General features: G+C 55.6%; 1 protein-coding gene across 2 annotated transcripts; it reads right to left on the minus strand.

Annotated features, from left to right (window-relative positions):
• RORC (RAR related orphan receptor C) lies at positions 1-23,963 on the minus strand. 2 transcript variants are annotated; one of them, XM_082615733.1, is made up of 11 exons: positions 23,873-23,963; positions 21,581-21,610; positions 10,320-10,405; positions 9,859-10,000; positions 8,104-8,616; positions 7,769-7,890; positions 6,753-6,885; positions 6,481-6,588; positions 6,193-6,303; positions 4,721-4,830; positions 1-1,940 (listed from the first exon to the last, which is right to left on the minus strand). In XM_082615733.1, exons 1-11 carry the CDS (start codon positions 23,910-23,912, stop codon positions 1,779-1,781), a joined length of 1,557 nt encoding a protein of 518 aa, XP_082471859.1. In that variant the 5' UTR covers positions 23,913-23,963; the 3' UTR covers positions 1-1,778. The 2 variants fall into 2 exon arrangements, with proteins under 2 accessions (XP_082471859.1, XP_082471860.1); XM_082615734.1 differs by lacking the exons at positions 21,581-21,610; positions 23,873-23,963 and adding an exon at positions 14,273-14,560.

Consider the following 23,963-nt stretch of genomic DNA (forward strand, 5'->3'; position numbering starts at 1 on the left):
CACTTCAGGATGGCAGAGGAGGGGAGGGAGCGCAGAGGGAGGCTCCGGAGCCCCGAGGGGTGGAGGGGTCGGCGGTGGAAGCTGCTGGGCAGCTCCGCAGGGTCTCTCGGGCATCCTGATTTCCCCCTGCGGAGCTCTGGGGCCAGGCACTTTCCGTAGGGTTGTCTTTCAGTCTCCCAGATGCGGGGCAGTTCTGTGCAACCCCTCATTCTAAATGTTCCCTGTGGGTGTCATTTGTGGGGAAAGTTCTCAGCCCAGAACACCCACTGCGGAGCTTAGTCTGAGACGGCTTCCATGGGGGGCTCCCGAGGACCAGCCCCCACGCCTCAGTGGGGGACCGCTCAGGGTGGGTGCAGAATCCTCACAATGGTGACAGCTGGCAGGGCTGGGAACCTGGGTCCTCACACAGGAATGAGATTGCAGAGCGCCAACACCTCTTGCCTTTGAAGTCGTTTTATAAAGAATGGCACAGGTTAGGGTTTATGTTTACCCTCCCCTGAGAGGAAAAAAGAAAACAACCCTCCTGACCACCTGCTGTTTATCCCTCAGAGGAGGGCTCACAGCTATTTATAAAGGCAAGAGAAGTTCTCGGGCAAGATCACGGCTGGAGAAACAGGTCTCCTTCACCCTGCCAGACTTGGTGGTACCCAGGCACAGAGTGGTGGAATTGCATCTGCTGCCTTTCACCATAACGAGAGCAGGGCTGGAGGATGGGGCCCAGACAGTCGTCCGAGGGTCTGTCCTTGGCCTTCTGACTGATCAGTGTCCAGCCATCTCTTCTTTTAGGGTTTCCTCTGACAGAAGACAGCTGGGGCTGGGATAGAGTTTGGGCCACCCCACGTCTAAGATTGGTGAACTGGGGCACCAGGTGAAAATGTTCTGGGGTCCCTCAGGATTGGGATCTTCCCTGAGGCCACTAAGTTCCTCTGATCTGTGACCTCAATGAAGACAGAGATTGTGTCAGATTAAATGCATCTATAGAGCTGCATGACTACAGGTTAAGTGTGTGAGTATGTGTTTCACATGTATGTGGACGTGTGACTCTGATCACATTTGTGTAACCACTAAAGTCTATTTTTAAAGTGCACATAAAAAGTTTGAGTTCTAACTGTCTGTCTGTCTGTCTGTGATGCTCTTGGCCTTCATCATACCCTATCTTTATACCCAAATCCCATAAAAATATTATCCCCAGCCCCTCCCTTACCCCCATCCCGTCCTTACCCTCCACATATCTAGTTTTTTTTAGACCCCAGGGTGCCCAACAATTTCCTTCCTGAGCTGGGAGGAAGGGGGAAGGCAGAAAATCTAAAGATCCAGATTCATGTTATATACAGGTCCTTCTGGGCTCCAGATGCCAGTCTCTGAGCTTGATGCATCTCCCCAGCCAAAGCCCCCAGGGAAATGCAATGAGGTATTTCAAAGGCCTTTTCTTAGCTTCTGAGCCCAGAGTTGAGTTCTGTTTTTCCAGGGTGTCCTGGATCCCCCTGTTGTCCTGAGGACACCTAGGTCCTCCTAGAGGTCCTTGTATCCCACCCCAGGTCTCCCAGAAGCTGAGAGGAGCCAGGACAAAGCTGAGGCTGGAGATGGTGTTCCTCCATCCCCACCCTCTAGCTCTTGGCCCGCTGCCAGGCAGGCTGGTGGGCGGAAAGCCATTCTCCGCATTTGCTCACCCCCACAAAAAGGCAGAGACCACCCTCCAGGGCGCACAGGAAAGGAAAAGGCCAAGGGGAAGGTGAGCCACGAGGCTCTAGGGAAGGGAACGGAGTCCCTCCTCCAGGTCACTTGGACAGCTCCTCAGGTGACTCGATTTCAGTGCTGAAGAGTTCCTTGTAGAGTGGAGGGAAAGCAGCTTGGACCACGATGGGGTGGAGATGCTGGAAGGTTTGCAGCTTTTCCACATGCTGGCTACACAGGCTCCGAAGCTTCCCCTTGGGTGGCAGCTGGACATGGGTTCATGGGGAAGGAGAGTCAGTACTACAGCTCTGTCCCCAGAGCAGAGAAGTACCCCCATCCTTCCTGGGCTGGGATAACCCTCCTTGCTTTCTCCCGGCACACTTGGCACTTGTGGAACAGCCAGATCCCATTGGTAGGGGTAGGTCTGTGTTCAGGCAACTTGGAGGCTAGCGAGAACTGCTATGGGACAGGGACATGTTTTCTGGCTGAAACCCCCAAATGGTGTTCCTGCTACTCCTAAGATGAGCCCTGTTAAAGACTCTCTAACTCACACTTTATGCTTTTATAATAGTGAAACTCTGTCACTCTCTGTTATATAATGTTACGTGCCTCTTTGCCTTTGTTGATACTGTTCCCCTCCCCTGGAATGCCTTTCCAGTTCTTCTGTGCTTGGCTAATTCTTACTCACCTTCAGTGTTACCTCCTCTAGGACTATTTCCCTGGGTTAAGGGCCCTTCCTTTGGGCTTCCCTCTGTGCAGCACTGAAATCCCATTTTAGGAAAATGATCCAATTTGTCTGTCTCCCTACCCTAGATTTAAACTCCTTAGGTAGGGTCTCTCTCTCTACCTTCCCTCCCTCCCTCTCTCTGTATCCTCTGTACCTATCAAAATGCTTGCACATGGCAAATGCTCAGGAACTGTTTGTTTGGACTAAGCAATTTCCAAGCAGGTACCCAACACTGCAAATAGTAAACGAACACTGCCAGCACTCAGCCGGTGGAGGGGAATGAAAAAGGCCCAGAGAGCCATGAGGAGACAGAGGCAGGGAGACCTCACTGGAGAAAGGCTGAGAAAACCATTTATCGTCTGCAGTTTCCTGTATAAGCAAGTGAGGCTTAAAAATACCTCTCACCAGGGCTTCCCTGGTGGCGCAGTGGTTGAGAGTCCGCCTGCCGTTGCAGGGGACACGGGTTCGTGCCCCGGTCTGGGAAGATCCCACATGCCGCGGAGCGGCTGGGCCCGTGAGCCATGGCCGCTGAGCCTGAGCGCCCGGAGTCTGTGCTCCGCAACGGGAGAGGCCACAACAGTGAGAGGCCCGCGTACCGCAAAAAAAAAAAAAAACAAAAACAATAAAGCAGAGTAATGGGTAGAGGGCTTTTTGTATGGGGTGGTCTGGGAAAACCTCTCCAGAGTGAAGGGATGGAGCAGGCCATTTGGAAAGCTAGGGAAGAAACTTCCAGGCAGCTGGAACATCAAAGTCCTGAGAAGCAACCGGGTTTGATGTGTTCAAGGAATAGCAAGGAGGCCAGTGTTGCTGGAATGGGTGACTGAGAGGGCAGTGGAAGGAGATGAGGTGAGAAAAGAAGTCGGGGTTCAGACACATCATGAGGTCAGTAGGCCACGACACAGACTCTAGATTTGATATTCAGCATGATGGGCAGCTCTAGGAGCACTGAGAACAGTGCTGCGTGGCTGCCGTAGGACAGACAGGGATGGAGCAGGGGTCCAGGTAAGGAGGCCTCTTTAAAGGTCCAAGTGAGAACTGACAGCTAGGGGGTAACAGTGGGAGGTGATGTATTCTGAAAGTGGATCCAACAGAGATTTGCTTTCCAACTGCTCTCTCAGGTTCTCTTCCTCCTAATCTATTCTACCAGACTTGAAGTTTATTTAGGGCAGAGCCTGTCATTTAAGTCATTTCTGTATTCTCAGCACCTAGCACTCTGCCTGGCACATAGCAAGTGCCCATTGCTTGAACCGTTACATAAATGGCTCCTTTACACTGCTTCCAAATTAAATTGCCTAAATAATAGCTCTGATGATATCATTCCTCTAGCCTTTGGTGCTCTCCACTGCCTGGAAATAAAGTCTTAACTCTTTAATATGGCCTTGAAAGTCCTCTCTGATTTGCTGCTTGACCTAATTTTCAAGCTTGTCTTCTGCTACTTCTCTGCCCCCATCAATCTGTCCCAGCTCCTGACCTTACACTTTAGTCAAAATGTTCCATGAACTATTCTCTGTATATGCATTATCTTGCCTCCTTATTTTTGTCCATATTGTTCCCTAAGCCTGGAATGCCTGCCCCACCCCCTGAAGGCCCGTTAAAATCTTACATATTTCATGGCCTAGTTTAAATGCCACCTTCTCTAAGAAGCATTTATGACCCATTCCTCTTACCCTCAAGTTATTTTTAATCTCTCTTCCATGCTCTCACATTTCCCCAATATCTCTTATTGTAGTACTATATTAGGGGCACAGGGATATGGTAGAAAAAGCCCTGGGATTAAACCTTACATTTATCACTTATGATTGCATAAACTTGGACAAGTCATTTAAGTTTCCTTATCACTACAGGGAGGTTTTAACACCTATCTTACTGACTGAGTTGTCCTAAAGATGAGCGTATCTGTGAAAGCACTTTGTTAATCGCATTATTATTATATCCCATAACACATTCTCCTCTATCTTAGGGTCATTGGTACATAAGTCTCTCCTTCACAGCAGATTAAAGACTCTTGGTGGGGGTAAGGATGGCACCTCTGCATCTTTCCATTCCACAGTACAAGCAGGTGCTGGGTAAGCGGTGGCTCTATTAATCTGAATTGTTCCCTGGAGGTCCCTCCCAATTCCAGGCTCCCTAACTTCCCATCTTTACCCACATGGAAGTGACTGATCAGTCCCCTTGCCCCCATGCTGTTGCAAGCTCTCTCACACAGCTTAGCACTCAAGCACTTCCTCCTCTGGACACTCAGACCATGGCCCTCGCAAGCCCTGATGTCACAGATCTGGCACTGGGTCTGACCTCCTCTGTCCCAGGGACTGCTCCTACCTTTGCCAGGATGCCGTGGCGATGAGTCTTGCAGAGATGATGATGAAAGGCCAGCTCCAGACTGTACTGCAGCTGTTCTACTTTCCTTTTCTCTTGGAGCCCTGGCCGGTCTGAAGGAGGGGATGGGACCATAGCAAGAAAAAGAAAGAACATGGACGTTAGCTTCCCCAAAAGGGGAAGTTGTGTCATTCTGGACATTTGTGCTGAATATAGATCTTCCTAGCTGAGTGAGAGAGAGTGTAAGAGTGTGTGTGTGTGTGTGTGTGTGTGTGTGTGTGTGTGAATGTGTGTGTCTTGGTTTGATAATGGTAAGCTATGGGGCCTTGGGCTGGGCTAGCTTTCTACAAGGAAAACTGGGGAGAGATGAAAGGATGAGACATTCCAGTCTCCCAGTTCCAAGCTGCCCTATCCCTGGTACCCTGCTATTTCACATAGCTAATTCAAAGCTAGGCACCAAAACTCTGCTGTGGGGAAGAAAAAAAAAAAAGTTCTCCCTTCTTCCCCGCCACCTGGCAGGGATGGCCCCAGTTAGGAGATGGACTTTGTGAAGCCGCCTAGGTCAGCATCAAGGCCTCTACAGCAGTCTGTGGCTAACTTCAAGAGATAAACCACCTTTTGCCCTGACTCCATAAAATACCCAGAAGTCATCTTTTAAGTCTTTATTTCCAGTTCTGCTCATTGGCAGAGCCAGAAGACTGATAATCTTGGTCTGCAGACTCAGGTTAGCAGCTCAAGCCCCTTCCCCAGGTTCTCTGAATCCTTAGCATTCAGCTGGTTCACCAGCCCACTCCATTCCAGCGGAGCGGACATCCAGAGTCCTGCCATGATGGCATGTTGTCTTTTGTTTTGTTTTGTTTTTCGTTTCTGTTTCTGTTTCTGGCTGCGCTATGGGGCTCGTGGGATCTTAGTTCCCCAACCAGGGATTGAACCCATGCCCTCGGCAGTCAAAGTGTGGAATCCTAACTACTGGACCTCCAGGGAATTCCCGATGGCATGTAGTCTTGACATGAGTTCACACAGAGCAGTGATTCTCAAGCTTGGTGGCACATTACAATCACTTGTGAGAGGCTGTTAAAACTCCTGGTGTTCCGGCAGCACCCCAGATCAATGACCTCAGAGTTGCAGCAATCGTTTTTAAAGCTCCCCAGGCGATTCCAACCTGCGGCCGCAATGGAGTCACTGACAGGGACTCACAAGCAGACTAATTTCTCCCAGGGAAATGGCTCACTTCCGCTCTTCCTCACGTTTCCCCACTTCTCCAACCCCGCCTGCGCTGCTCTTTTCCCTCTGTCAGGCTCCTCTGGATCTTTATTTTAGCTCATATTTTTACAGCAATATTCGGGGGGTGGGGGGCTCATTCTGCTCTTTAAAGTGACTCCCCAGATTTAACCACAAGCGAAGGTCCAGACTCTTCAGTGTCTGTTGCGCCCCCCCACTGCCTGAATGTCCTTTACCCGAGCCCAGTGACTCACTGGCATTGATGAGAACGAGGGCCGTGTAGAGGGCAATCTCGTCCTCGGAAAAATGCAAGGCACTCAGGGAGTGGGAGAAGTCAAAGATGGAGCTGATGAGCTCGCTGCAGCCTGGTGGGGTGGAAACGAAAGAGTGAGCAAGGTGGGTGAGGCCACAGTGCCCGAGGACACCCGCCCCCTTGGTGTTTGGAGCGGGCAATCTGTCCTGAAAAGAGGGGGCCCTGGGTCTCCAAGCCTCGGATGGGGTTGGCATCCGACTCCTCTCTCTCATTTCCCCCTGCCCCTCACCCAAGGCTCGGAAGAGCTCCATGCCACCGTATTTGCCTTCAAAAAAGACTGTATGGTTGTCAGCATTGTAGGCCCGGCACATCCTGACCAGCACTACTTCCATGGCTCCTGGGGAGTGGGGAGAAAGGCAGGTACACCATCAAACATGGCCAGGAATCTGTCTCTGTCTCCCTCAGTGTCCCAGGTCCCTTAAGGCACCTCCCTCCACTCAGCCCTGCCCGTTTCCTCATCTGTCCCCACTGCCCACAGGCCCGCCCCCTCTCCCTGGGCACCTGCTTTGAGTAGCACAATCTGGTCATTCTGGCAGAGCTCCATAAAGCCCGAGAGCCTCTTAGCGAACTCCACCACGTACTGAATGGCCTCGGTGAGGCGGTGGGCACAGCGTTCCCACATCTCCCACATTGACTGCAGGGAAGGAGGGGGTCCCACTGTAGCCCTCTTTATGACCCCGGGCCCCCCCACCCAAGGCCCTGGGAACCCAGACAGATAAACTGCAGGGGGTAGATTCTGAACCGCCACATTCTCAGCACCCGTGTTTTTAGCCTATTCTTAGCACAAATGTGCACTCCAGGTTAATTCCTGTCACTTGGACGCACTTAGCGCCCACCAGCCACTGGCGCAGAGTTAGCTGTTGTGGGGAATTAACAAACGTCTGAGATACACCTTTGCCCTCAAAGAGTGTGCATCTTGTTGAGGTGACTAAGACATACCCAAGTTCAGTACCAAACAAGTAGTTTTAGTGCAGGAGCTGTTGTCAGAGTGACAGGAGGGAGAGAACAAGCTTTGGAGCCCGAGGGATCTGAATTTGCCTTCAGATCCACTACTCTGCCACGAGGAGTAAGTCTACGAACTCCTCTGAGCTCAGTTTCTCGGTCCATTAAGAACAGAGATAGATGCCAGCCTCATAGGTTGGTTGTCCTTAGGGTCAAGGATAATTTATGTAAAGTGCTCAGCACAGTGCCTGGCAGAGAAGGAGCGCTTAACAAATGCTGCTCAGGATTCTGACTCTTGTCGTCATTGATGGAGGAAGGAGCTTAGGCCAAGGTCTCTTTGCCAAGGTCGGGGTGATGGGGGAGGTAGGATGAAGGCCTTGTAAAATGACCATAGGCAGGAGCTAAGGAGAAGCTCTCATCCATCTACTAGGGTGCGTACTTAACAGCGGTACCCACTGTGTCTTTCTGGGATACCCTGCCTCGCCCCAGCCCCCTTGCATGTGGAGGTGGCTGTCTCTGGACCCCCCAGTGGTGGTGGGAGGTCCTCCCTTCCCCGCGCAGTCCCCTGGCCTCACCTTCCTCTGGTAGCCGGCCACCTCCTCTCGGGAGAAGACGGTGGAGCGCTGTCCGATCAGGTCCTCCAGCCGCAGCTGACACGTCTCTCGGTAGGACTTACAAACATTCTGCACCAGATGCTCTGGGGCCGGAGGAGGAGGAGGAAAGCGGGGGCTCGATCTCAGCCAGCTCCTACCCTTCCCATACAAGGGGCACTCCACTGCCTGGCCCAGCGCTGCTCTGCCTCCCCCCGAGGCCCCTGTGCACGTCTGGTTTACACGGGGTGCTGACTAGGGCCCCTTTCTTGGAAGCCCCTCCCTTATCCTCCTCCCCAGCTACGTCCCCAGGGGCTCACCAATCTCCGTCAGGGAGGCATAAGGTGCCTCTGGGGTTCTGCGGAAACTGGGGCTGAAGTAGCTGTCCGGGCCCCGTCCTTGTTCCCCAAGCCCAGGGTGCCTGGGGTCCTCGAAGTGGAGTCCACACCTGTCAGGGGTCGGCTGGCTGCCTGTGCCATAGCAGTTCTCTCTGCCCTCGGTCTTGCCCCGCTCAGGGCTGTATTCCAGGTGGTACGAGGCCCCGTTGAGCCCGGCCTTGGCCAAGCTGTTGGAGTAGGAGGGCCCACAGCCTGGGGCTCTCAGGAGACTGGGGGGACAGGCTGAGGCCTCCGGCAGGTCAGGCGAGGAGCCCAGGGGCAGCTGCCCATCTGGGAGCCCCAAGGTGCAGGCGAGGGGGTCTGCTCCTTGGGCTCCTGCAGGAGGGGTCTTGGCCGCTTGTTCCCTTTGCTGCTGTTGCCGCTGTTGCAGTTGTTTCTGCACCTCAGCATGCAGGCTGTCCCTTTGCTTCTTGGACATGCGGCCAAACTTGACAGCTGAAAGAGGTTTGGGGATCAGGAGTTTTTGAGGGGGGAGGACAGGGTACAGGGCAGAGTGAGTAGGCATCTGCATCATCACAGGATTAACTCGCTGCTCCCTGAATAGCTGACTCCAAGCACAGCTTCTTCAGTCTTGCCTGAGAGCCTCCCTTCAGGGCACTTTTGTTCAAGACCCCTCCCACCTCTCACTCTGGTTTGCTTCGGGGCTCAGTGCAGCTCAGACATTTGAGTCTCCCGGGCAAACGCTTCTGGCTCGAAACCAGCTTCTACTAGTGGCAGAATTCAAGCAATGAGTCCTGACTGAGGGCCCTGGCCTCCTGATATGGGGCTGGGGGTGGCTGAGTGGGGGGCCTCAAGCTGTATTGGGGTCACCTCGCCTGTCTAGGAGGGTCGGAGGAAGAGGAGAGCCGAGAACACAGGTCTCCCTGTGGTCAGGCCTGCAGGCTCCCTGGTGACCTAGATACTCACCACAGCCCAACCCAGGCTCCGCGGCTTGTTTCTGAACATCCTCTTCTGCTCTCTCTTTCCTGCCTTTTCATTTGCCCCGCCACCCCTCCCAGGTGTGGGGACACAGCCCCTGGTCGCCCCGCCTGCCCCTTTGCAACCCTGCGTGTTTCCTTTCACTTTGTTATTTTGGGCGCTGAAAAGTGCTGACAGCCTCCTTCTGGCTCCTCATCACCTCAGGTCTCCCCCAGCCCCAGCCTGGGCTCCTTCTGCGGTGTTGCCGTGGGAGCGGTTTGGGGGCTGCGAGGGGGCAGTGGCTGAGGAAGGTGGAGAAAAGCCACCAGGAACAGCCGGCCTCCCCAGCCTCAGCCTTCTGGGCTGTTCTCAGGCCAACCGTGGTCCCACCGCCCCCTGGCCCAGGCTGGGGATGGGGCACTAGGGAGGGAGACAGAGCTGGAACTGGAGCCATGGGGCAGGAGGGAAAGATGTGGAATGCGGATGGGATCTGGGTCACAGGGGAGTGGGGTGAGGAAACTCCATCCCGAGGAAGGAGCAAATGAAGAGTCTGGGACCTTGGGGAAAGGAGGGTTGTTGTAGCAGAGCCTGAAGCTGGGGACCGTGAAGACTTTTGATGAGGGTAGCCTGCCCACTGCCTCGGTGAACGGTGGAAGAGACAAGGGCCTGCCAGAGGGAGGGACGGAGCTCCCCGAAGGGCGTTCTAACCCCTGTCTGGCACAGCAGGTCAGGCTGCCCTTCTGGAGACTGAAGCCTGGGGGGCTGTGCGTTTGGCCTCACCGTCTCGGGACATGCCCAGGGCCAGGCATTTCTGCAGGCGGCAGTGCTGGCATCGGTTTCGGCTAGTGCGGTCAATGGGGCAGTTCTGCTGGCGGGTGCAGGAGTAAGCCACGTTACACTGCTGGCTCCGGCGGAAGAAACCCTGGGGAAGGCAGGTGGAGACCAGGGCTGCTGATCTGGGCCAGGCCCAGCTCAGTACCAAGTGCCTGCAGCCCGCAAGCTCCAGCCCCACCTTTTCCAGATCTTACACGACGCCTCAGTTTTCTCTCCTCCATTGTAATCTGTCCTGCAATCACTTCCCTAGTTGAAGACAAGGCCCTCCTGTGCGCACGGCTCTCCAGGCAAGGTGCCACCCGGGCAGCTCCCTAGCTGTCTCAGGAGACCAGCCCTGCAGGCAGAACAACGGCCACCGAGCCCCCTCTCCCCATCTCTGAAGAGACTGTGTATGTGTGTGTACTCACCTTGCACCCCTCACAGGTGATAACCCCGTAATGGATCCCAGATGATTTGTCCCCACAGATTTTGCAAGGGATCACTTCAATTTGTGCTAGAAGAGGGAAAGAGCAGAGGTCAGCCCAGGAGCCTTTGGTGTATCCTACCGCCTGTACCTGGGGGGCAGATACAGGGACATGGTGCTTCCCTTGCTTCCCTCCCCCGCTCCAGTTTGTTGTTTCCCTCTTGCAAGATGGATGAAGGAGTGAATGCCAAATGCCACTCAGCAAAGTGTCTGTGGAGGCTGTTTTAGTTTCCCGGGCTGGCCGGGGGTTGTATAAGTTCTACGGGGGCAGAGAAAGCAGCTGCAGAGGCCACCTGTTCAGCCCTTCAAGATGAAAAGCTCTAGTTGCCTCCCTCTTGCCTGGGGACCTAGGAGTCCTCACGGCTTCACAACACCTGCTTCCCGCCCAGGGGGCTTCCTCTGTGCCGCCCTCCCCCACTGGGGCTCAGCCCACAGGGGCAGAGTGTGGGGCATGGTGGGAAGATGTGGTCCACCAGGCAGGAGGCACCTGGGGGACAGGTAGAGATGCCAGCCATCCTCGGCTGGGCAGTGAAGGCTCAGGGAGGGGCTGTGCAGAGACCAGGGGCCGAAGGGGGCAGGGTCCACTGGGTGGGCCCCAGAGAGGGTAAGGAGAAGCCAAGATGGAGCCCAGGAAAGTGGGGTCAACAAGCCAGCTCTGCCAGATGTCTGAGAGCCAGGGAGCGGATCAAACAGGCCTCCTAGGTTCCTGGCCCCAGAGCAGAGGGTGGCTGTGCATGTCTCCACGTATGAGAGTGTGCATGCTTATGTGTGTACGAGGGCCTCTGCGTCCAACCGTGTGCGTACAGATCATGAAGGTTAACACTGGCTGGGACTACGGACCATCAAATTCAACCTCTTTTTTTCCTTCACAGATGAAGGAATAGGCCAAATGAGATCAGGTGGTTGGCCCAGGTTCATACCGCTAGTTTACCCAGGAGTTGGGTCTATATCCCAGTTCCCCATAGCTTTCCATTCGGCTGTTCTGTGTATATGACTTTTGGGGCACACACATCAGTGGGCATGTTGCATGTTTGAAGGGGTGCTCATGTGTGTGTGTGTGTGTGTGTGTGTGTGTGTGTGTGTGTACACATGAAAGGTACATGTGGTTCGTGAGCCAATAGGCATGTCTGCTTGAGCCAGTGTGCACACGTGCGTATTTGTTAGTGTTTGTTCACTGGCTGCCAGGAGCCCCCTCTCTCCCACTGAGCTCTCTATAACCTACCTCCCCACTCCCTTCACTGTGGTTGGTTACTGGCCCCAGGTTTGCCCCATCCTTGTCAATGCCCACAGCTCTCTGCTGCGTTTCAGGGACCAGGCATTGGCCTCCCCCCAGCCAATCTTTGAAGGCACTGGCCAGAGCTGGTGTCCCTTTTAGGTGCTTTCATCACTCCTAAGGGCATGTGGGTCTCTCCTCTGCCGTTGCTGACCTGCTGCCTCCCCTCCGAGGGGGCATGCCTGGGGTGGAGCACGTCATAGATTGGTCTAGGACCGTAGCCCCTTCTCATCTCTGATCCCAAGGGTCAGAGGAAGCGGCAGCCTGCCTATAGGGCAAATCCACAGTCCTGTGAACTCTCCTCTGGTCCAGGCCTGGACCCTGGTTGCGTGTAGGACCTGCTGATGTGAGGTGGGGAGGGTGACCATGGCTCCGTGGCACTCCCTGAAATATTGTTTCCATCGTCCCCTCAGGCTAGCCTTGAGCTGAGTCAGAGGAAGCAGCTGCCTTCTCACGGGGGACGGGTTGCACAGGTGTCTGAAGCCCCTCCATTAGAGCTCGAGCCTTCTCCTCACCCCCAGCCCCACTAGTCTGCCCAGCACCCACACAACAGGCTGTGATCATCCAGCACAGACAGCAAGGGAGCTTTCAGATTCTTTCCAGTAAATTAAGAGCGGATTGGAATGAATGGAGGGAAGAGAGAACAAGGGGGGGATTGGGTGCCTGGAAAAGGGGCAGAGAACGTGGGGGCACATGCACATCTGGCCACTGGATTCTTTGGGTCTCAGTTCCGTTGCCAGTAGAAGGTAAGCGTAGCCTTCACGGCCTGCCCAGGGCGGTAGCACCGTGGGTGTGTGTGGTATCACCTGCGGAAAGCGCAGCGCGGCCGCGAGCACTGTGTGTGCTGGCTACCAGCAAGCACAGCAGTGGGCACAGAACCCAGAAGGCATTTGAGGCCCAAGAGAAGTGCTTGTGCCCCGTGGAGTCTGCTCTTGCCTCTCCCCAACGCATTTCCTCTCCAACACCGTGGGATCTCCCTCCTCGGTGGCCTTAAGCCCAGAGAGGGCAGAAACCAACATGGGTCACCCAAAAAAGTAAGCGGGAGGGAGACTAGGCCAAGCCACAGTGGGAACTCGGGCTCCAGCCCAGTCCTCAACCACAGGCCTCCCTGCCTCTTCCCTTCTCCAAGAGCCACATCCGTGTGCGTGTGTGAGCTGACCACACGGGTAACTCAGACACATCTCTCTGCCCCACAGCCTGACTCACTGCTGGTCCTGGCCCTAGGAACCTCACAACAGTGTCACCAAGACCTCGCCCTTCTCATAGGATGATGTGGCCAGCCACAAACCACCTTCACAAATACCCATGTTTGGGGGACACCAGAGTTTAGACCCCAGCCACCAGGCCAGCCACTCCCCCGTGCTCCCCAACCATAGTCCGAGACAGAGGCACACAGTGAGGCAGGCACACAGGGAATGAGAGGGGCACATAGGATCAGGGGTTTCGGGCTAGAGGGTCAGACCCTCTAGCCTCTGAGCTAGAAAGACCAAGAGTTTTGGGACCCAGAGACAACAGAGACAGACCCAGAGAGAGAGAGAGCCGCAGAAACACAGAAAAACCCACACTCGTGTCCTGGGCCCATGCCCAGCCCCTGGCCCTCTCAGCGCTGTCAGGCCCTCTTATCCTACTCCTCCCACCTGGTCCTGCCACCTGTCCCCCGGCAATGCCATCTACCCAAAACCTCAAAGAGAAAGTACCGGTGCACATGAGTGTGACTTGTGGAGGAGGGGAGGGGAGAGAACGGGAAGAGGACTGGCAGAGGTGGAGGTGGGGTGAGCCAGAGCTGAAAAACACCTCGGATACCTCACCTTCAAAACCTCCCCCCTTGAGCCCTGTCCCTGAAGCAGCAGGTGGTGGGAACGCAAATTGGGGAGGGGAGCTGAGTAATCACAGGATTACTCAAGCTGTTTCCCGGGAGCCTGGCCTGCCAGGAACTTACCATCTAAGGGCCTGCCAGTGCCAGGAACTAGAACCAAGCCGAGGTCAGGAACGTCTAGGCCAGCCTCTGCAGCACGGCTCCTGCAGCAGCCCTCACTCTGCCCGCCCTCACTTGCTGCTTCGGGAAGAGCTTTGTAGCTCACACTGTAGCTCTCTCCCAGGGCCCACCAAAGGAAACCCTCCAATTCCAAGGAGGGAGAAATGCCCCTGTGCACATGATACCTCCCGAAACCACCTAGTGACTGCGTGACTCTAGACCTCTGAGTCTTAAACAAGATCACCTAGGGAGCTTGTTAAAATGCAGGTCCCTACGCAGCAGGTCTGAGGGGGATCCAGGCTCTCCCATTTGAACAAGCTCTTGGTTGGTGCCCAAGCTTGCTGGTCCTCACCCTACCTTTCTGAGTAGAAAGAATTTAGTCCCTCTTCCTGTTTATGCCTCTTTCTGGGGCATAAGGGTGGGGTTGGTGGTCTCTTCCCCAGCTCATTCTTGTATCTTCCCTGCCATCCAGTGTGACCTCTAAAACTTTATTCTGACATGGTACTAGGAAAAGAAAATGAATCTCTTCTGGACTGCTTCGGGGATTGAAGGATCCCCAGGGAGCTTCCTCTGAGCACCTCCTATGTGAGGAAATATGGTAGAGACAAAGTAGGCTGTCCCCCCTCCCTCCAGCCTCCTCTAATCTCACCTTTCTCACAGCTGCGAGATTCATTGATAGGGCTCTTTGAATGCATCCAGAGCCTGGCCCTGTGCCACCTTAGGAAGCCAGCCCTGGGCCCTGTCCAGGTGCCCTACGCCACAGAGAGAAAGTGGTGGGAACAAAGGAGGGGCTGCAACCCAGGGGGATCTCTCCCCTCAAACCCCGGAACCACCCCCCAGCTCTGGTAGAGAAAGGATGCAGCCAGAGGACCCAGATTATCTGGGGTCCTCATCTCCTCCTGGTGCCCCATCTAGTCTAAAGCTAGGCTTTTCCTCTTTTCTCTTTCTCTCTCCTTTTCTCCAATGGACATTGATTAAGGGGGAGTAATAAAGATAGACATCAGCACTGGCTGAATTCTTATTCTGTGCCAGGCGTTACATACATTTTTCATTTAATGATCACAGCAATCCTGTGAAGTAGGTACTATTTGTATTGTCCCCATTTTATAAATGAGAAAACTGAGTCCAGGGGAGAGTAAGCGGCTTGACTAAGGTTACACAGCCAGAAGTGGCAGATCTGGCATGTGAACCCAGGTCTCTGTAACCTGAGAGCCATTGTCCCCGACCATTGAGCCATATACTCTATAAGTATGAGACGCCCAAATGCACTGGGCAGAATGGGATGGGGGACAAGGTTACCGGCTGCAGGGGAAAGTGTGAAGTGAGGGGGTGGGCTAGGAACGGAATTCAGGGAGGACACCCGTGGAACTAAAGCCAAGACTCATGTCTAGTCTAAAGATCCAGAGAGACGTTATTCCCTCTGTCCCACACCTTCTGTGGTGCCAGCCCCCTCCTGCCTTTATCCTTGGCTTCTAAGGCCAAGGAGGCATGGCTCGCCCATCCCACCAGAGCTCCTGACTTGGGACTCCTGGGGAGACCACAGCTCCCTTGGGGTGTGGACTGGCTTTCACACATCTTGGTAGGTCTCTCTGCAGGAACGAATGAGTGAGTGAGCAAGAGGAATGCATCTCTTTTCTTAGCTTAGGGTCCCCTCACCCCACAGCCCCAGCTAGTCCCTCTCCTCCCACGGAGACCACAGCTCCGGCCAGGGAACCCCTGTGTACCCCAGCCTGTCACCAGCCTCCCTCCTTTCTCAGCTCTCAGTTCCCACAGCTTCTGCAAAGCTGGAAGCCACGGCGGTGGGCTCTGCCGCAAAGAGCAGGAGGGGGAGGGTTGGGTTGGGGGTCAGGAGAGAAGCAGTTGTACCTGGTGAACGCTCCTCCCTGCCCATGGTGAGAATTTTCTGCTGATACACCCAGATTCCAGGCTGAGAAAGTAGTGAAGCTAAAACTCAGGTGGGCGAGGGAGAGTCTGGGGTTTTGAAAAGCCACGAAAGACAGCCAGCTACCTGAAACCCCCCCTTGGTGCCCTGCCACCCCCGCAGTCTGGGACAGGAGAAAGGAGGGGAAACAAAAAAACTGAGTGAAAACAACCAGTGGCTGGGGGGAGGGCATGAATCACCAGGAGGAAGCTGTGAGGGGTGGGAGCCCAGACGCCACAATCAGTGGCCTTCTCGGCCTCCGGGCTGCATCTTCTCTCCAGAGTGCCTGTGCTGTTGCAGGACACCAGTGGACCCAGGAGGACCCTGGCTCTGGCCCTGAGGCCCTGCCATGTTGCCGTCCCTCCTCCCAGATAGACATCTCCATCCTTTCTGAGCCCAGAGTCCCAGGGAGGGGCAGCATTGCAGCAGCAGGAGGAGTAGAGATTAGATCTCAGAAAGGACTAGTCACTGGAGGACAAGAGGAGACCCCAGGGCTGCCTTTCTTGGAGAGCTCTTAGCATGGGAAAGTCCCTGTTCCCTGTTTGAGGTAGTGGCCTGGGGGCGGGGAGGGAGAGGGAGCCCCTGGGAGGGGCAGCCGCACCAACACCCACATTTCACTGTGGTGGGACTACGGGCTGGGATGTTCCCAACATCTAGGGCCTTGGGCTGGGGGTGTTTGGGAGTCCCGTTAGGAATGGGAAGAGAGGAAAAGGCGAAGGTGCAACAGTGATGCGAGGAAGGAGGGGGCCCTTTGTAAAGTCCTCAGACGGCCCCGGGCTCTCAGGCTGAGTTCTGTGGCTCCCGGGAACTTGGACTTCTTTCTGGCCCACGGCTCCTCGTTATCGTGCCCAGACTGGAGAAAGATCAGGGCACAGCAAAGACAGGCATGCAACCTCGTACCCCTCGTCCTCCCACCTCCCCATCCAGGCCGAATGCCGGGGCCTCGTGTCTCTTGGCTCCACACCGGCCGTGCCCCAGAGTGAGCTGACGGGGCCACCGTCCCTCTGGCTGGCTGGGGAGTCTTTCTGGCTAATGGACATTTCCCCTCTACTGACCAGCAGGTTGCCATGGCAGAGAGCCTGTATCATTCTTTCAGAACTTCTATAAATCCCATGCCTCCCACTTTCTGCCTTCCTAGACCCGATCAATACTCAGTGTCTCCCCTCTCCTGCCAGCTTTCTTTCCTCTCTGTCTCTCCCTGCGTCTGTGTGCCTTTCCATCTTTGCACTCCAGTTCTGTCTCTGGCTAGACACCGCAATGTTTTGACTCTCCTGGCATTTCTCCAGTTATATCTCTATCTGGACATCACTCTCTCCCCATGTGTTTCGTAGATCTTTCGTCATTTGAGTTTGGCCTCTGCATCTCTCTTTATTTCTTGATCTATTTCTGCTCCTTGTGTGTCTGGCCCTTGGGTCTCTGGGTGTGTCACAGTCCCAAGACCCCAGTGCTCTGCCCGCCCCAGCTAAGGTCAGAGAACATGGTGATGGCTGGTACTCACTAGGGGGTCAGGGCAGTCAGATAATCTGGGGCTATGAGATACCCAGGGATGTCCAAGTGAGAAGGTCCAGTGGTACCAACCCCCAGATTGGAGGAGACCCCTCTCTTGCCTACTGCCCAGGGGGATGTCATGTAGAGCTGACCAAGTGTCTCCCCTGTCTAGTCCCAGGGACTCCTGCCCTCCTGCCAGGCTCTGAAGCACATCTGATCATTGCTTCCCAGGGTGGATTTGCTGATTTGAGACCATTTCTGGGAAGACCGGTTTGCTAACCTTTGCTGCTAATGGGAAGAAGCTAGAAGGGAAACTGAAGCCCCAAGAGGCCCTTCTTCTTGTGGAAGATTTTGGCTCTTCTCTTCACCCCTCCTGACCTGCCCCAGCTCATACACATGCACTGGAGTCTCCATCCCAAACGTGGAAGTGAAGTTCTTTCCTTTCCTTGGCTGCCTCTCTGTGTACCCTCTGGGAGAGCTGAGTTTCCTCCACTACCCTTGGAGGTGCTTAACTCAGAGACCAGTGCTCTCTCCTTGGTCCTGGGCCCTTAGAACTGGGTGCTTCCCCAAAGCTGGTTTTGTTTTAAAATTCAGCTTACTTGTTTTACAGGAGACAAGGGCCTAAGACTTGCCTAAGGCTACAAGGCTAGTCTGTGAGAGGTGGCACCAGAACATGGTCTTTAGACTTAGCCCACGGGTCTTTCCAGGATCTAATATGGCCTCTCTTTTGTGGGTTGTGGGAAGACCCCAGGTTGAGCCTAGGGGTACCTCAGGCCTCAGGCCACAGGGGCATGGGACTTCCCTTTTCCTCCTTCACCCTGTGCTCTGAGAGGTCCTCTGGCTTCCCTTACAAGGGCGAGTTGCCCACCCTTGCTCTGCTAGAAGGCACAGGGACCCCAGACATCTGCCCACCAGCTGTTGGCCCATGGCTCTGGGCCAGGAAACGGGTGAAGCTGAGGGCTTTTTGCTCCCATCTCCACTGTCTGATCCTACTTATCAAACAGGCATCTGAACCTGGGCTGGGGGGGGGTCTCTCTCTCTTTCTCTCTCTCTCTCTCTCACACACACACACACACACACACACACACACACACACACAGCACCCTGGCTGGATTCCACTTGGTCATCATGTTCCTGCATTGGGCAGAGAGTGTGATGGCTCAGAGGCCTGGATGCTGGGGTTCTGACCGCCTCTGTCTGCTGACCTGGCTTTACCCTTACTGTCCCACCGCTTCAGGGTACAGCAACTCCTCCGGACTCTTTTCTCACCCTACTCTCAGGCAGTTTGGAGGCACGGAGGGAAACACTGCCATGGGAGCCGGGGGAGTGAGTTCAGGCTGCCTTTTAATTACCAACCTCCACCTACTACAGCTGTGTGATCTGAGGTGAAGCTCTGGGCCTCTCTGGGTCTCAGTCTCTTTGTGTAAAACGAGGGGCAGGGTACCTCAGATACTCTTGGAGATCCTTTCCAGAGCCCATGACACAGGAGTTCCTCAATAGTCCCTTTACTGTGGCTGCTCTAAGAGAACTGCTCAGGGAGCGAGACTCCCCGATTATTCCACCCATCTCCCAACAGACCTTGGCCTTGACCGGGACACACCCTGCCAGGGAAGAGCACTCAGCTCTGCTCACACTGTTCCCAAGGCGCCCGTCCTTTCCAGAGGGCCCCAGGCTTCCCCTCTCCCGGGTGGCCCATTCACTTACTTCTCATGACTGAGCCGTGGGCTTTGCCGCCTGGGCTCCCTGTCCTTCTCAGCGGGGGTGTTCCAGGGATGGGGCGCAGATGGCAGTGGGGCTGCGGGCCGTGGCTCTGCACCTAGCTCTCCCCCAATGCTTCTGGGCAGGGGGTTTAAGATCTGCACCCCACAGGTGGCCGAGTGACAACCCCCCAGCTCCACCCCCCCACCCCTCTGGGGTGTAGTGGGTAGGATGACAGGCGCCCCATGTGGCCAATCTGGGCCTGGGGCAGAGAGTGAGGGGCGGGGCAGCCAATCGCAGGGGGCGTTGGAAAATTCCAAAACCACAGGCGAAAGACACACGCGGTAAAAGCTGTTTCCACCCGCCAGGGTAGTTCTGGCTGGGGAGCCAGAATGGAGCTCACACGAGCCTGGGGCCAGGTCCCTACTCCCCCTCCCCCCGAGGATCCCAGAGCCTGACCCTCTTTGCCAGGTGACTCCAGGGACAGGGATATTTCTAGAGGTAAGTCACAGAAGGTCTGCCTGGGGCCACCTGCGACCCTGTGGACTGCCGAGAGCCGAGCTCTGTGAGATGCAGTCTGGGAGGCTGCCCCACCACCTACCATGCTCACACCCTCCCTACAGACACGGTGCATGCCCTGGGCTAGGGAATAAATGATAATAGTAGCAGTAATAATCATCAGACAAATGCCACTATCTGTAGGAGGGGTTAGTCCATCAGAAATTTCCTCAGGAGCAAAACTGCTGAAATTGGAATGCGGATGATAATGATGCTGCTGCTGCTGATGCTTAGCCATATGCCAGAAATGGTTCTTAATGTTTTACGTGGATTAGCTAATCCTCAAAAAATACTTTATGTGGTAGGTACCATTATGCCTATTTCAAAGATGAGGAAAGTGAGACACAGAGGGGTTAGGTATCTTGCCCAAGGTCACACAGCTAGTAGAGTGGTGGAGTCAGGATTCAAAATCAGGCAGTTTGGCCCCAGATTCCACCTGAGGAATGGAAAGTTTTCTCTGGTTCAGGTCTGCTTACGAGGGTCTCCTGGTGTGCAAATCTCTCTGTAGAGTTTCTTGGCCTTGGGGTCCTTCTGTGGAGCCAGTCAACGTCAGAAGCTCTCTGAGCCTCATATCTGCTCCGTGGGGTACCTCAGCCTCGGGGTTCCCTCTTCAGGATCCCTTAGTAATCAGGCCCCCTCTTGGTCTGGGGGGTCCCCCTCGGGTTCCTCCCTTCTTGGGGTTGTCTCGGACCCCCTTTTGGGGGGCTGTCTCAATTCTGGAGCCCATTTTTCAGAGCCTCTGGGCCTGGGGGAGGTGTTCATCTCTCCTGGATTCTCTGGGCCAAAACTCCTAAGAGGTCTCTGATCTTGCCGGGACTCCACGACTTCTCAGCCTGGCACAAGCCTTTCCCCGCTGGCCTTCCTCGGGCTCTCAGGAGCTGGGCAGTGGGTTGGGGGAGGACACTCATCGGTGGGGGTGGGGTGAGGGTGTGGCTGCACGGGGCCAGTGGGTTGAGAAGGGGTAAGGGGGTGTGGTCCTGGCCGAGGTTTCTGCGGTAAGGGGTTAAGGGTAGGAATGGAGTTGAGCCTCTTCCAGTTCCAGATGCTCCGAAAGTCCCCCATCTCCCCCCACCCACATATGGTCCCTGGTCCTCACCTCCCCCACCTCCCCCGCGTCACTCCTTGACCCGCTTTCCTCCCAGGGCCCTGCTCAGCATTTCCGTGGGGCCCTGTGGCTAGGGGCAGGCGAGGCACCGATCAGGATTGTGCTGAGCAAAGCACCCCCCCACCAGAAGGATGTAGCCTCCCGGTGGCCCCCCAGCCCCTGTGTGACCAGCTCAGGGAGGAGGGTGAGGCTTTTGCCCTCTGAGATCTCTCTGCTTGGAACAGGGAGCTCTAGCAGTTTTGACAGCAGGAGGAGCCGCAGTGAGCTCTCAGGGGGAACTGGTAGGCAATCCAAGGGAGGGCCATAGAGAAATGCAGGTGGCCTCTCCTACCCCAGAGTTGTCCTATTCAATTCAAGGATGCTTAGAAGGCCTTCCTCAGAGTGCCCTCAGGCTGGTAAGGGCATGTGGATGCGACATGAGCTTTGAGACCAAGGTGCAGTGGGTGCATTTTCTGGGGGACTAGCCTCTCCCATGAACTAGGAGGATAGATCTGATGTGCTGAGAGTTCCCTAGAGCGGACGTTACTTGCTAGTATCCATTGGGAAGTCCTTCCTGAGCTCTAACCCCTTTCTCACATGCTGTAGCCTCAGTCTTTCAGGGCCCCAGGACCCAGTGTTCCTATCTATGTGTTTCCTACAGAGATGAAGGCTTTCCTGCTCTCTAGCCCTGCACAGGCTGGCCCCAGGCTTGTTCACACCTCGGGATGTGTTAACCACCGAGATGAACACTAAACCTGGCTCTGCCGCCACAAAGCCTGGTGCAGGCTCCTGGAGTCCCTGAGGCCACCCTGCCTCCCCGTCTCCCCGCTGGCCCAGCGATCTGCCCCACCCCCTTACGTCTCCTGTGCCTCTGTCCAGCAGCTTCCTCTCCTACCGTGGCCCGCTTTCACTGTTCTCTCCTTGTTTCTTTGCGATGTTCCCTCTCACTCTTCAGGCTTCTTTCTTACCTCTTCCGATGGCCCTGATCTTGAGGTTTCTTCACCTCTGCCCCTCCTTTCCCCATCTCCCCATCTCCCCCATTTTTCTAGGCTCCACCTCCCTTCAGGCCCGGACATCTCTGCCCAGCTGCTCCATCTCTGCGCAAGGCACTCGCCTTTCTTTTACACGGACCTCCCTGGAACCCTTGCTGAATTCTTTGCCATCTCTCCACGCCCCAGCACCCGTTCCTACCCCAATTCTCTACTCACAGGTGTGGGTCTTCTTTGCAGCCAGCAGCTCTGTGAAGAGAAGAGAGGGGGTCAGGGCCCAAGGTTGAGGACCACGGAGGACCGAGAGACACTCCCCAATGCCCAGGCCCTCATCCCCACCCCATTCCTTCCCAGCAGAACCTGCCATCTGAGGAGAAGGTAGGACCACCCTCCACTGCACCCCTCTCTTCACTCTCTGCCCTACAGTCGCACGAGGCCTCTTCCAGGTCCTCAGAAGTGCCAAGCTCCTGACTACTCTGGGACCACTCCACACTATTACTTCTGCCTGGAATGCCCTTCCCTTACCCCTCCTCAATCTAGATAACTTTTCATCCCCCAGGTTCCTGATTATGTCTTTTCCTTGGAGAGCTCCTCCTGCCTTTGTGCTTACATACTCAGCACAACCATTTGAGTTCCTGGTACTCACCACATCATCTCACTGCTATAATTGTGAAATCTGTGAAACGGGGCTTTCCTGCTAGACAGTGAGCCCCATGGAGGCAGGGACCATGTCTGCCTTGCTCATCTTGTTATTCTGTTGTGCCTGCCCCTTAGAGGTGCACAATAAATACTCAAATACTCCGCAGCGGAGTTCAATCTCTTGGTGGCTTATTTCTGCCTGAGAGCAGCTGGGAATTCCAGAGGTGTGGTGGTTGAGGGTAGGGGAGTGAGGATGTTAGGGGGAAGAGGAAGGGAGAGCTGCAAGCACAGACCCCTGCTACGCCTCCTGCAGGCTCTGGCTCCATTGGCTCACCAGCCTGCAGAGGACGGGATCCCCCCACCCCCTGCTGTGTGTGGCTGGTCCAGGGGGAGGGCAGGCAGTAGGGAGCACAGGCGGGTTGATGCGGGGTGGGCAGGGAGGCACAGACCTCCAGAGGGGCAGCTGCTGAGGGGAAAGCCTTAGCTGGAGCATCGTTGGAGTGGGGAGGAGCGTGTCGTTCATTCATTCATATGGTTATAGCTTTTATTAAACACCTACCAAGGGAGCCCCTGAGAAGAAGCTTCCCCTGCCAGGCCTTGGTGCATTTCTTACATCCACACAGCGTCTTCTCACAGAGCACAGGGCCAGTCTTTCATTTCAGAAAACGCTGCAGGTCTGCCTTATGTCTCTGATAGTTTCCCTAACCTCTGACTCTGCTCTCCTGTAGTTTTTTTCCTTCTACCTGTCCAGCCCTTGACAGCGCCCCCCGCCCGCTTCCGTTCAACACCCCCCCCGCCCCCCCCGCACACACACACACTGTCCCTCTGCCCAGGAGATGCTTCTTACAAGCAGGCTTCCTCTACTGGGCTGGGCGGGGGCGGGCGAGTGGGCTTGAAGGCCTGGGTTCTGCTGGGGGTGGGGGTGGGGGTAGGACTGCCCAGAGAGGGCGTGGCTCCATCCGGCCCCTCCCGCCTCCCCACCCATCCTGCCTGGCTCCACCCAGCTTCCTCCCTGACGTGGCACCGTCTCTTTGGCCTCCAGGCTTGCGCCTCAGAGCAGGCCTGGGGTAGGGATGGTCCTCGTGCTTGCCCCGGCAGTGGAGTTCTTCCTACACCAGGTGGCCCTGCAGCTTTTCCCCTCAGCGCTCACACCCTGACCTAGCACGTGGCCCTGGGATCCTGCCGAGAGAGTCTCTGAGTTAGACCATCTGCGGGCCCAAGGACCGTCTGACTCTCCGTCCCCCGCTGCCCCTGGCTGAGTGCCCCACATTTTCTGCAGAAATGAGACCCCATCCCCCCAGGCCAGTGGGGAGGAATGTGCTGGGCTGGTGGGCAAGGGCGGTGGACAGGGTTCTATTGCTTTCTCCCCGACCCTTTGTCATCCCTAAAGGCAGGACCGCTTCCTCCGTTGCTGAATGAACAGAAGAAGGTGGAGTGGTCAGCCTCCCACTGCTGCCTGGGGTCCCAGCCAGATGAGCAGTGTCTGCCTTTTCTCCCAGGGGGCGCTCACACTTGGGACGTGGACCCTTCCTCCCTCCAGCTTCCCTGACTCTGCTGCCCTCTCCTCCCCCCTCCCACCCGTCTCTTCCTTCTTCAGCTCTCCCCTTCTTTCCCCTTCCTGTGCTTCCTGTCTCTCCCCCCTCCTATTTCTCCTCCTCTGTCAGGTCCCCAGCCCCTCCTCCCATTTCTCCTTCAGTCTCTATGGAGACCTGTTTTCACCGGCCTGCCTTCCCCTGCCGACTTTCTCTCCTTCTCTCTTTGCTGATCCCTCCTCCCTCCTCACTTCCCGACCAGTCTCTTGCCATCTCTCCCTCTCCTCTGAACCTCCTGGCAGCCCCTTCCACCTGCCTGCAGGGCCGTAGGGCCTCTTACCCTGCGAGGCTCGGTGGTGTCTCTGTGGGGCCCTGTCCATGGGGCAACTCCCTTGGTGCCGTCCTTGCTGCCCTGGCTGCCCAGGAGGGCA

The sequence above is a fragment of the Mesoplodon mirus genome (genome assembly GCF_964341445.2).
Source record: "Mesoplodon mirus genome assembly, chromosome: 3".
NCBI lineage: Eukaryota > Metazoa > Chordata > Mammalia > Artiodactyla > Ziphiidae > Mesoplodon > Mesoplodon mirus.

Coding starts and splice junctions, on each gene's coding strand:
- RORC (XM_082615733.1), bottom strand. CDS start 23,912: ATGGACAGGGCCCCACAGAGACACCACCGAGCCTCGCAGG. Junction 10,406..21,580: donor TGCAAAGAAGACCCACACCT/GTGAGTAGAGAA, acceptor TCCCTCTTCTAG/CACAAATTGAAGTGATCCCT. Junction 10,001..10,319: donor TCACCTGTGAGGGGTGCAAG/GTGAGTACACAC, acceptor TGCCTTCCCCAG/GGTTTCTTCCGCCGGAGCCA.